Raw genomic sequence first — 13,830 nt, forward strand, 5'->3', positions numbered from 1 at the left:
GGACTGAATGCCCTGTTCCAATTATCATCATGTCATGGTAATGTGGGTTAGGCTGTTGAGCTTCTCTTTGTTCATCAAGGAATGATGTTCAACCAACAAACAGAGCAATCACATTGACAGGGAAATCCAGAATTTTCCCATAATAATAACCTTGGGAACATAGTATGCAACATCTTCTTTCCACGTTGACACACGCCCTGTAAGCAGTCCCAAATCTCCAAAAGTAAGAGCGTAAAATGAAAATGCTTCGGGACATAGTTAAAGAGTTCCTTCATTTTGCAATGCTGGGACAAAAGTCAGCGTAAAATAGGCACTACTGAGCTCCACAGACCAAAGGAAAAAAAAAGAAGAAATGGAAACTTGAACTACCTATCGTTTACATCCTCATCCCAGATAGTGACTGATTCACACTTCTGTAGTTTCCACAACTACTTACCTATCTGAAACAGTCCTGGTCTTTAAAAGTGCGGCTGTATAACAAATCGCTGCTGACTTTGGGAGGCTGATATCTGCAAAATAAGGAAGTGAAAGCAATCAAGCAATGGTATTTATTGCACATTTACAGGTGTACTAAGCACTTGTGAAATCAAGTTAAGATTCCTTATTATCGACAACTCAGATCTTCTTTTGAAGCTAATGATCGTCTACTCCATACTGACCCATCTGGGTCAATTTATTTCGATTTTACAAATATGTCTCAAAGTTAGTCAACTCTATGGGTGAAGAATTATTGTTCCCAGATATTTCTTAGTAATTCTAGCAGATGCCAACTGAAATGATATATTTACTTGAGATCCTGCAGGGCATGAACTTATCAGAATGCAGAATATTGAATACAGAAGCACATCTCCATTTTCTCCTTTGCGGCTCTGGCCCTGGGCTTTCTCTGCAATCAGCCTCCTCTGATTTCTTAAATCCTGACCCCAGGTTTGTCTATCAAATGTATCCCAAGCAGGCTATGCATCTGGCAAGTAACATATGGAAAGGATTTCTCACAAATTTCTTCATAAGCTTGCAGCATTCTGCAGCACTTCCTAAGCGTTCCAGATGTTTAAAAGAAATAAACTCCCCACCCAAATATAACACACTTCAAATTTTCCAAGTTAGCATGCAAAAAAGAATGAGTTACCCCCATTTCCAAGCTAATGAAGAAGAATCCAGAGGTTCTCCAGTGGGATAAGTGGCCTGGGTACTTATATTGGGGAGCATTTATAGTCACAAGGGTAGGCAGTGATATAAGAACAATGCCAGAGGGTCAAAACCAGATACTTTCTAGGTGATGTTTGAGGTTCTTTAGTGCATCCCTGCATTGTTTCCCCCTATAGCCACAATGAGGCCACTCTGGAAGTAAACTAATGCCCCAGGGGCCTCACTTCTGATGCAGATAAAGTCCCTGCTGAAAAAGAGATAGCTCATAAAGCTGCCATGCATAGGGACGGAAGAAGAGGGTATAGGAGGTTTTGGAGTTACCTCTTTAGCCAGTTCATAAACAGACAATTCTCCTTTACAAATATATTTAGGTGCTGTATATACCAAATTCAGGCATGTACAACAAGGAAAATGAATTTAATAACCCTATAATTCATGTCAAATACGGTACAACTTACCATCGTACTTTGCTAAAACTGCCTGCACATCAGCATAGGCTTGTAATTCCAGGAGCGATTCTAGAAGATTTTCATGGATATTCAACATACTAAGAGGAGGAAATTCTTTCATCAACTGCAAAATTTTTAAAAATAGGCAACAGAATCTGATCACTAAAGTTGTATCACTAAAATAGAGGAGTTCTTTGAACGCTAACAGAAAATTAAATACACACCAAAAATGATGAACAAAAATATCAATCGATTTATTGAGCATTTATTGTGTGCAGAGCACGGTACTAAGCGCTTGGGACAGGACAAGATAGTAATATAACAGACATACTCCCCACCAACAACGAGCTTACTGTCTACAGGGGGAGAGACGTTAATAGACATAAATTATGGACACATACATAAGTGCTGTGGGGCTGGGAGGGGGGAATGAATAAAGGGAGCAGTCAGGGCGATGCAGAAAGGAGTGGAAGAAAAGGAAAAGAGGACTTAGGGAAGGTCTCTAGGAGGAGATGTGCCTTCAGTAAGGCTCTGAAGGGGCCGGGGTGGAGTAATTGTCTGTTGGATATGAAGACGAAAGGCATTCCAGGCCAGAGGTAGGACATGGGTGAGAGGCTGACAGCAAGATACACGAGATCGAAATACAGTGAGTAAGCTGTCATTAGAGGAGTGGAATGTGTGAGCTGGGCTGTAGTAGGAGAGTGGTGAGGTGCTTTACAGCCAATTATAAGAAATTTCTGTTTGATGCGAAGGTGGGTGGGCAACCCATGGAGGTTCTTGAGGACTGGGGAAACATGGCCTGAACGTTTTTGTAGAAAAATGATCCGGACAGCAGAGTGAAGTATGGACTGGAGTGGGGAGATACAAGAGGTAGGGAGGTCAGCAAGGAGGCTGAGAGAGTAATCAAGGCAGGATAGGATAAATGCTTGAAGTAACGTGGTACCAGTTTGGGTGGAGAGGAAAAGATGGATTTTAGCGATGTTGTGGAGGTTGACCCAACAGGATTTAGTAATAGGTTGAACATGTGCGTTGAATGAGAGAGAGGAGTCAAGGATAATGCCAAGGTTATGTGTTTACGAGACAGGAAGGATGGTGGTACTGTCTACAGTGATGGGAAAGTCGGGGGAAGGACAGGGTTTGGGTGGGAAGATAAGGAGTTCTGTTTTTTGACAAGTTAAGTTTGAGGTGATGGCAGGTTATCAAAAAATATCATATTTTGTTATGAAAATCATCAGTCGGTTAAGACTGATCCACTATCAAAGCAGTTCGCAATTATTTAAAAACACTTAGTTTCTGGAAGATAAAAAAGTAGTAATTGTCATCTTTAAAATAACTTACATCTCTCATTATTTTGACTGCTTCTTTTATTCGTCCTAATTTTCTTGCACACATTGCCAGCCTCCTTTTAATGTAAACTAAAACATTGGTGTCTCTCCCTGATTGCAGAAAAAAGGAAAAAAGCACAACTTAGCTTACACTGAAATCTGAAAATTAATTTCTAAGTTACTCATTACATTTACTTTTTTAAGCTGGAAGGCAAGACTAAAATTTATATCTCTAGTTTTAATTATTCCAGATTCACTAAACCTAACAGCTACAGTTACTCTGCACATGACAAGTTCATATTTTAAGATTTATAGAAAAAGTACATATCTTAAATTAAAGGGAAAAAACATTAGCTTTTAAATGTTTCTTCTTCAATGGTCCGTATTATTTTAATATTTGCTGTTGTTTTAACTGGCTAGCAAAACGATTCCAGAAAAAATTTCCATGGCTAATTAAACTTTACTTTTTAAGCTAACAAAACTCTGAAGCTGTTTCTCCAAACACGGAGTGATTATTTTTGTAACTATCTCCTAGCCACATTTGGGATTTGAAAGGATAAATAGCACAGGTTTTTTTAGTGGTTTCAGTTGTTCCAGGTCATAAAATTACTTTCTCCCATAGCTGTGTATTATAACAAGCAGTGGTAGCCTAAATCAGGGGTGGCCAAACTGTGGCTCTTGAACTACTTTCACCTCTCGGGAAGAACAATGGATCCTAGTTCTTTGTTGGTGATAAGGCAATCCATAGTGGAGTAAATGATCCAGTGTGGGTTTCATCAGAAGCTGAAAGAAAGGCAGAAGCTAGGGTTCACAAAGACCTACTGCTACCGCTGGGAAGCCTGCACACTCAGCAAACTGGGAAAGTACCAGCCTCTAATCCCTGGGCACCCCTACAGCACAGCAGCAGCTGTCCAAGAATGGCAGGGGCTACCTAAAATGTTACCAAGAGGGGTAGGAGGTGGTAAAGATCATCTCTCTATCCCACCCAGGAACACTCCCGGCCCCACCTGATGAAGGGAACTCTGGACAGCTGCTGCTGCTTAGCACAGGGGAGGGATGGAGGAGGGAAGGGGGTAGTAGAGCTCAGATGCTTTTTTTGCTTAACACCTTCTCTTAGACGGGTGGCAGCAGGAGGGGTGGATCTGGAACTAGTGACTTGGGACCTAACTTCCCATGAACGCGCCTTATCCCTTCTTCCCAGCTTCATCACCTTAGCTCTTAGGCAGGATGAGTTGGTGACAAGTGGATGAGAAGTGCGATTAAAATAAAGGGAATCTCTGCCCTGCCTCTCCCCGCCATTCACGATTCCTATAACTCACCCGTAACAGTGGGGGATAGGTCCCTTGCCCAAGAATAAGGCAAGTGGTATTTTCCATACTTGCATATATCTCTAGACTGTGGCTCCTGCTGAACAGGGACCAACCCTGTTGCTCTGTACTCTTCTGAGTGCTCAGTACCATGCTCTGTACTGCAGTGTAAATACTATCAATGACTGACTGGCTGATTGATCAATGTCCAATGATCATCTGTGTCCAAGATTATCTGGTATCTAAGTCAACGCTTACTATAGTGTTTTTGTTTTAATGGTATCTGTTAAGCGCTTACTATGTGCCAGGCACTGTACTGAGCCCTGGGGTAGATACACAGTCCATATCCCACATGGGGCTCACAGTCTTAATCTCCATTTTGCAGATGAGGTAATTGAGGCACAGAGAAGTGAAGTGACTTGCCCAAGATCACACAGCAGACAGGTGGAGGAGCCAGGATTAGAATTTAGGTCCTCTGACTCCGAAGCCCATGTATTTTCCACTAAGCCATGCTGCTTCCCACACTTTGCTTGGCACGAAGTGTCTAACAAATATAATTACTGTTGTTGTTGTTATTATTATTTATGTCTACACCCCCATCAATGGTCCTCATGTGCCAGCTACAAAGTCTTAGATCCCGAAGAATAAATTTTATACTGTACTAATACTGGGACCTAAAAATAAAGGTACCATCTCAGCATTAGTCAAATAGAAACCTTAAATTCAGGACGTCGCAAGCCTGCTGTTTGAGGTGCATTTCCTTAATGTTGTCATAAATCCAGGTGAGCTATGTTGGTCAGACAGCAACTACTATAAAGACAGACAGTATGTTTTCCCTTAGCAAAATCAAAATTTAATGAAGGAGTCTACTTGGTTAGTTGGTAGATAGTGGAGACAGAAGAATAAACTACTCATGAAAGCTAACCAACTGTTAAGGTTGAGGAATGACTGCTTTCTTGTAGAGGACACTACTGATTTCCTGTAAATACATTTATTGTCTTAGAAAAAAACATAAGAACTTAATATAGTCTCAAAGGTTGAATGCAAAGGTCCTTACTAAGCTGGGCTTCATGTTGAGGACTCTGATGCTGGTACTGCTGTGACCTTCTGTAAATTATTTCTCCTGCTTTGAGTGCCTGTTTAAATAACTTCTCAGCATCTACAATAGTTGTTGCCTCCTCCTCAGCCAGTAGAACATATGCAGTGGCGCAACTGGAAATAGGTACAGAAATAAAAAAAAAAAATCACAAACGCAAGGGAAAGTTATCTAGAAAATAGCTATTTCTTATACAACTGAAGCGGGGGGAAAAGCACTAAAAATTTGTAGCATTTTGGTATTTTGAATATAAAATCAATACTAAAAAGCAACTGAAACATAGAGCGACCCATATTAACCAGGAGAAAATACTCAGAAAGGGAACTAGCCTCTCAAGATATATAAAAACCATTAATTGCCACCTTTCTTTTTAATAGTAACTTTAAAATGTCTTTCATACCTTTCTTCCCAAGTTCTTAGTACAGTGTTCTGCACATACCAAGTGCTCAATAAATATCATTGATTGACTCATTCCTTTTAATGAAAAGTAGATGTTCCCTTAAAATGAAAAGTGAAGGCCTAAACATTTATCATCCCTTTCATATCCATTTTCACATTTCTCTTCCCCAAATGCTTATTGATTTTGAACATTTGGGCCCTCAAAAATAAGTATGTGATTAATATTTTACTTAAACAGATATGACACACAAAAACTGAATGATGGGAATGTACTTCAGAAAGATACAGTGGAGCTCATATTCAACCAGCTGTAAATCTAAGTCTAGAAAAGAGACGAAACACTGCTTATGCCTATGGCTTAAGCATTCACCCGAAAGGTGAGTAGCATGTATCAACTTGAGCCAAACGAATTAGTAAGTTCAATTACAATACAACCTTTCCTACTCTAATATCTATTTGTACAATACGGAAAATCTTACATGGAAGTAGAGAATGATAGAACTTTTTTTATTCATTCATTCAATCGTATTTATTGAGCACTTACTGTGTGCAGAGCACTGTACCAAGCACCTGGGAAGTACAAGTCGGCAACAAAAAGACCCTCTCAATCTTCAAATTCCTTATCAATCCTGAGTAATAGCACTGTGCTCAAAACAAAGTGGCTATGAAAGTCATTTCACTTTTCATCCATTTCAAACTTACTCATTGTTTAATTCTAGTGCTTGATAGGCTGCTTTGATTCGGGCTGGAGGATTTCTCTCTCGCCATGCCTTCTGCATAACTATAAGAAAACATTTTCAAAAAGTACGTGATAAAGATACACTTTACAAAACATATGGTGAGCTGTCAAAGAAAATTCTGAAGCTTTCGAAGTATACAATTCTTGGAAATCTATCCCTCATAGCAATCTAATTAGCAGGAACAATTTCCTATTGAATTCATAAACATTTAGCATACCAGAAATAAATATGCTCTTTCCCCAAAACCTATGAATAAGGGCTTTGTGAAATATTAATAATGGCATTTCTAAGCGCTTACTATGTGCCATGCACTGTACTGGTGCTGGGGTGGATACAAGCAAATCAAGTTGGACACAGTCCCTGTCCCTTGTAGGGCTCACAGTTCCAATCTCCATTTAACAGATGAGGTAACTGAGGTACAAAGAAGTGAAGTGACTTGCCCAGGGTCACACAGCACTTTATCATAGTAAAATCCACTTTCTAAGGGTATTATTTATAAACACATGTATATCAAGTTCCTTTTAGACTTCTATTCAAAATATTTAATTCAAGTGACATAAATTATCACTAATTAGAATCCACAACTGAAATAATCTTCTCTCCCAAATCCTCTTCTCCACCTAATTTTCCCAACACAGTTGACAACACCCCCATCCTCCATATCTCTCAAGTCCATAAGCTTGGCATTATCCTTGATTCCTCCCTCTCTTCCAATGCCCATATTTGGCTTGTTGCCAGATTCTGTCATCTTCAGGATCCATCCCACTTCCCAAGTGCTTAGTACAGTGCTCTGCACATAGTAAGCGCTCAATAAATACGATTGATGATGATGATGATCCCTTCCTCTCTATACAAGCAACAAGTGGTCCAGGTATTTCAATCAATCAACTGTATTTATTGAGTGCTTACTGTGTGCAGCGGCGCATTATACTAAGCCCTTAAGAGAGTACAATAGAACAGAGTTGGCAGAAACGTTCTCTGCCCACAATGAGCTTACAGTCTAGAGGGGGATACAGACATACAGGCACTTGACAATTTCCCAGCTCAACTCCTCTGGCAGCCTCCGTGTTGATCTTCTTACCTCTACTAACTCCTCTCTCCAATTCATACTTTCAATTGCCAAAATCACTGCTCTAAAATACCCTTTTACACAGTTCCCACACTACTTAAAAACCTCTAATGGTTGCCCATATCCCTTCACACCAAATAGAAACTCCTCAGATCATCGGCTTTAATCAATCAATCAATCGTATTTATTGAGCGCTTACTATGTGCAGAGCACTGTACTAAGCGCTTGGGAAGTACAAATTGGCAACACATAGAGGCAGTCCCTACCCAACAGTGGGCTCACAGTCTAAAACGGGGAGACAGAGAACAGAACCAAACATACCAACAAAATAAAATAAATAGGATAGAAATGTACAAGTAAAATAAATAAATAAATAAATAGAGTAATAAATATGTACAACCATATATACATATATGGTGCTGTGGGGAAGGGAAGGAGGTAAGATGGGGGGATGGAGAGGGGGACGAGGGGGAGAGGAGGGAAGGGGCTCAGTCTGGGAAGGCCTCCTGGAGGAGGTGAGCTCTCAGCAGGGCCTTGAAGGGAGGAAGAGAGCTAGCTTGGCGGAGGGGCAGAGGGAGGGCATTCCAGGCCCGGGGGATGACGTGGGCCGGGGGTCGACGGCGGGACAGGCGAGAACGAGGTACAGTGAGGAGATAAACTCTCTTCTCCCCTTATGCCCCAGTTTCCACTCTTGTTACTTTCCAAGTATCCTACTCAAAGACTTCATTCTTGTTTCTCCCATCTCCAACCTCTTGCTCACACCTTCCCAGATGAATGGAATTCCCTATTCTGTCCCTACCCTAGGCACAGTTCTCAAAGCCCTTCTGAAATCACATCTCTTCCAGGAGGCCTTCTCCTCTTCCACCTCCCACTTAAGTATTTTCATTACGCCTAAGCATTTAATTGGTCGCATCCTGCTGTAGTGCACGTGTGTGTATATCATATATTATATTTATTACTCCAGACTGTTATTAATTTCAGTGTCTGTCTCCCCACTAGACTGTAAACTTCCCAAGGGCACGTATACTAATTTTATTATGTTCTTCCAAGTGCTTAGTACAATGCTTTGCATAAAGAGGACATTCAATAAATATTACTGATTGAGCATTGACTGAACCTGAAACACAGAGCTACCATTTTAAAAATCGTGCTGAGTCTACATGACACTGTTAAAATATGACTTTTAACTAAACTCATTTTCACTCTAGGAGGTGTGCCTACATTTGCATTTTCAGGAAAAGGACAAAATAAAGGAGAATCAAGTGCATCTTTGGAAAATGTCAGTCTCTGTTAAGTTTTAACAAAGCTCTGACTTGGAAGTTCACTTCAACAAATAGAAGATTAATGTCAGTGCTGCTGCAACTTAAAAAAACAAATACAGATTTCACCTCAAGCAGATTTCCTTGAAAACAATCTAAAACTATGTGGTCTTATCTGGCCTATTTCAAATTTGATAAGAAAATGAAAGAGTTTATGGTTTTTTGGAACAAAACCTGCAATTACACAGAAATAGTAATGTGGAAAATGTTTGTGTTTTCCCTAGGAAAAAAAAGTATTAGTCTTGGCTTAGAAGAGGAGAAAGTTACTCCATTTGGGCAACAAAAATACATCATTCCTCTTATCAAATGTGTCACCAGTTAGCTGACAACTAATGCTTCCTGAACTCAAGCCAGTCTGCACCTCTCTAACAATAGCCAGGTAAAAGACAAGAATTTTGCTGAAACATCACAAAAAAGAAAGCCTCGTACTGCACTTAGATGCACAGTAACAATAAGTTAAGCCTCCTAAATCAGGCTTCTCTTAGAACTGTTAGGCTGTAATGGGCCACTCTTCCAGACACTCACACCAAATTTTAAAATAGATTTATGAAAATTAATGCACGTCTAAATTAATAATAATAATAATAGTATAATATACAGATAATATATATATAATATTATATATAACAATAATAACAAATAATGAAGGTATTTGTTAAGCACTTACTATGTGCCAAGCACTGTTCTAAGCACTGGGGTAGAAACAAGGTAATCAGGTTGTCCCACGTGGGACTCACAGTTTTCATCCCCATTTTACAGAGGTGGTAACTGAGGCACAGAGAAGTTAAGTGACTTGCCCAAAGTCACACAGCTGACTAGTGGTGGAGCTGGGATTCGAACCCACGACCTCTGAATCCCAAGCCCGGGCTCTTTCCACTGAGCCATGCTACTTCTCCTATCTTTTATACCTAGCTTATATATATAATGCCCTGATATGCTTAAATACACAGAACATCTTCTAATCATGCCTATATAAGGTCTAAACAAAAGATAAAACATCACTAAGAGAAAACAACACTATGAGACACAGTTTTGGACAGTTGTAAAGAATAAACATGGCCCCAAAAGGTGCTAGGTTTGTGTTTTTCAGAAATGTTAAGAATCGGCAAATTATCACTTTTTCTACCTGTTTGTGGCCTTAATTCATTCACTTCATTCAATCGTATTTGTTGAGCGCTTACTGTGTGCAGGGCACTTCACTAAGTGCTTGTACTTAATCAAATCAGCCCATAAACTACCCACATCCCACACTACTCCCGATTCTTCCCACCCATCTCCTGCCCTGCTTTTCACCATCATTATTATTACCAACAACAACAACAGCATTTACTGAGTTCCTACTACACAAATAACTCAATACTAGATACCTGGGAAGATGTAAAAGAAATATAAGACATGATCCCTATATTCTTGCAGCTGCTGTACAATTTACTTTTTGTTCAACCAGTGTGTTTCATCATAGAAATGGCTCTCCAGATTGTAGGAAAAAAGAATTTGTACACCAAGCTTATGAAGCAAATTAATATCTTTTGAGGAAAAGGAAGGTTATAAAGATCACAATTATAAAGACTGTCAATACAACATAGGCTTTTTGAATGAAGAATTACTTTCATTTTCACTGGGAATGTCAACTTAACACTGTGCATAATAAATGACAGGACCCAAAGAAAAGCCTAAAATACTCTGAAACCTTTCAAGAGCTTTCATAAGCATTATTATTTATTATTATTATCATTATTATTATTTCAAGAGAGGTGAAACAACAAGTACCTGTGTCTGAAGGGCGGAGAGAGTCAGTGTCACATGTGAAAAAAGTCTGATGGTCCTGTGCTGATAAGTTCATGTCATAGTATGTAAGTGGCTCCTTACCAGTCACCCACGTGTACCTTTAATGAAACACAAAAAAAGTTCCAACTGAGAATTCTGGAAATAAGCCAATGTAAAATACCTCAAAAAAGCTGCAAAATCTAGAAGCCGACCTTTCTACACTTGAAAAACATATATCCTTTGTGTACACCCACTCAAAACAATTTTAAATTGCTGAGCAGCACGTCATCTTGCCATTTATTTCTCTTAATTATTAGCTATTCCACGCAAATACTTTCCAAAAAAGAATCATGTCAGAAATGAGAAGTCGGTTCTCTAATTCTATTCAAGGCTTTGTGGGGCTAGCTTCTGAGTTTATGGGAGCTTCACTGAATTCTGGCTATTTCTGTGCTAAGAAAGAGCATATCCTAATCTCCTGGAGAGGTAAAATTACACGGCTCCTCAATCTCAATATGGAAACATGAAAGAATGTGACCACGTTAGTGAAAATAGAAGGGTCCAACTGCAAGACACAATGAGGCAATTATTTTATTTCTCATAGTGTATTCTTCCACCTGAGATGAAAAATGTACAAACTTCAGAGCAGCTTAAAGTGTGAAAATGACAAAGCGATGGTCCTATTTTTATTTCACTGAACAAGTAGAGCCTTACTCTACTTCAAATACACGGTCTGAATTTTACAGTAAACCTTTTCCTTTATTTCCTACCCCGACTACACAAAGGAAATTAAAGCCGAGTTAAAGTTAAAGCCTGGGGGATACACTGTTTTTCAGGCCTGAGTAGAACTCTGCTATTCATTTGGGGACCTATTTTTAAAACCAATGTTAGGAAAAAAAATATACACATATACATATATATATATATATCTATATATGTGTGTATAAATAAAACAAAGTTTCTTTTGCATTTTCCATATGGAAAAAACAACCCAACATTTTTCCTGCATCAGTTTCCCAGTGAAAGTAAAAAGGAATACCTCCTATATTCCGCTCCTCTGAAAAGATTTAGAGGGTTTCTCCATACTTTGCATTCTGGAAAAGTAAAATGAACAAGGGTTTAAGCACATGCAATTTTGATTTCTGGATCTTGGAGAAATAAATGATAACTCAATGGGGAATAAGAGAGGCCAAATCCACATGGCCAAGACTCATAACTTGTCAGCTATGCCTTGGCATACAAAGGAATTTCTAAGTAAGTTACCATTTTAGCGACAATAAATTCTTCTTATTAACCCAGCCAGACAAGACATAAAGAAACATCTCCCGCCCATGCACGTCAACATGCATAGAGGGCAGCCCCTAACTTTGTAATTCTGGTCATCCTCAGACTCCATCGCTGTTTTATTCCTGGTAGAGAGTACTAGTCAAGGCGGGAAAAGATAAATGCTTGGATCAGAGTGGTAGCAGTTTGGAGCAATCAATCAATGATGTCTGTTGAGCATTTAATGTGGGCAGAACAATGCACTAAGCACTTGGGAGAATAATAATAATAATTATTATTATGGCACTTGTTAAGCACTTACTATGTGCCAAGCACTATTCTAAGCACTGGGGTAGATTCAAGTTAATCAGGTTGGACACAGTCCCTGTCCCCCAAGGGGCTCACACTTTTAATCCCCATTTTACAGATAACAGATCTGAGGCCCAGAGAAGTTAAGTGACTTGCTCAAGGTCACAGAGTAGACACCTGGCGGAGCTGGGATTAGAACCCAGGTCCTTCTGACTCTCAGGCCTGTGCTTTTTCCATTAAGCCAGGCTGCAGAAAATAATATAACCGAGTTGGTAAACACATCCGCATCCCACAATAGAGGATGGAGAGGAAAGGATGGATTCTAGAGGTGCTGTAAAAAAAATAATTTTCCCGTGAGTACTCTCGGTTCAGTTAAACAGTTGGCACTGCAGGTCTGTGTAACAAGGCGGGCAGAATGGCCTCCTGTGTACCTCCAATCGGTCCCGTCACTTGACACAAAGGTGACCCCCTTCCATCCTCCCATCAGGGCAGAATGGGGCAGGCCAGATGGAGGCATGAGGGGGAAGGCAAAGAAGAGGAGGGGAAAAATGGGAAGGAGAAGACCTGGTGTCTTCCTAAAATGCAATCCTAAGCATTTTAGCAGCAGCAGCAGCAGCTACTGATTCACTGACGAAGTACTATGGAGTTTACCTCTACCTGACTCACGCCGTCAGGGAAAGTCTACTTTCCCAGCCCCACCTTCAATTTTGTTGCAAGTACTGATGGGACTGGTCAGACTCTAAAGCAGATAGGGAAGAACAATATATGCTTGAAAACAATCTACGCTTTTCTCACCTGACAAACTCTGCCTCGTGGTTTCGGCCTCTCCGCTGCTGGGGAGAGTACCCGGGGATGGGGTTCCGTTCTCTGTCCCTCCCATTAGTGGCCGCAAATGGCTCACGGACACTTGCTCGATAAATGATGTGCCGTACTTTCGGAAGTACCACCACTCAAATATCTGAAATCAAGTGAGAGAACACGGTCTTTTGACAGTTTACGTTTTGCCACAGAGTAGATGAGAGCTCAGACTGACAAAATGTCCTTCCCCAAGCTGTTCCTCATTCAAGTCAACACTTTACTTCTGCTTCCACAGACCAAGCCAAACACAATGTTCCCCACCAACACTTGCTAAGAAGTGTTAGAAGAAACATCTATTTTGCCATAGAATTATCATCAGGTTTTGACCAAACTTAAGGGAATCCAGATAGACTTTCATTTAGCAGACTTTGAATAACAAAGTTCATTGAGTTGGTTTGTTTTTTAAAAATTTAGCTTTGTTATTTTAAACTGCCTTGGCAGTATATTTTGTAATTCGTATTTCTAAATCCAAGCAAGAAAGTCTTAAACAACAGCTAAGGACATTTACTGTAAATTGTCAGAAGAGTTAAATTTCTATATTCCCACCCAAACACTCTCCTCCCCAAGATTTTCCCACCACTGTAGACAACGCTGCCATACTACCTGTCTCACAAGCCTGTAACCATGGCATTATCCTCGACTCGATCTCATTCAATCTGCATACTTAGTCTGTCACCAAATCCTGTCGCTTCTTCTTTCACAACAGCTCTAGAATCTGTCCCTTCCTCTCCATCTAAACTACTGAAAAGAGCCCGGGCTTGGGAATCACCGGTCGTGGGCTCT

The 13,830-nt window shown here is 40.0% G+C and overlaps 1 protein-coding gene across 1 annotated transcript in view; it reads right to left on the minus strand.

Moving 5' to 3' along the window:
• ST7L (suppression of tumorigenicity 7 like) overlaps positions 1 to 13,830 on the minus strand; it is a 57,855-nt gene that overhangs the window by 22,960 nt on the left and 21,065 nt on the right. The window contains exons 3-10 of the mRNA XM_038749262.1: positions 12,985 to 13,147; positions 11,657 to 11,711; positions 10,624 to 10,739; positions 6,428 to 6,506; positions 5,288 to 5,442; positions 2,937 to 3,034; positions 1,608 to 1,722; positions 437 to 509 (exon numbers count right to left, since the gene is read on the minus strand). Coding sequence (XP_038605190.1) covers positions 437 to 509; positions 1,608 to 1,722; positions 2,937 to 3,034; positions 5,288 to 5,442; positions 6,428 to 6,506; positions 10,624 to 10,739; positions 11,657 to 11,711; positions 12,985 to 13,147 — 854 coding nt within the window. The remainder of the gene's footprint in view (positions 1 to 436; positions 510 to 1,607; positions 1,723 to 2,936; positions 3,035 to 5,287; positions 5,443 to 6,427; positions 6,507 to 10,623; positions 10,740 to 11,656; positions 11,712 to 12,984; positions 13,148 to 13,830) is intronic.

Source organism: Tachyglossus aculeatus, chromosome 7 (genome assembly GCF_015852505.1).
Source record: "Tachyglossus aculeatus isolate mTacAcu1 chromosome 7, mTacAcu1.pri, whole genome shotgun sequence".
NCBI classification, from domain to species: Eukaryota; Metazoa; Chordata; class Mammalia; order Monotremata; family Tachyglossidae; genus Tachyglossus; species Tachyglossus aculeatus.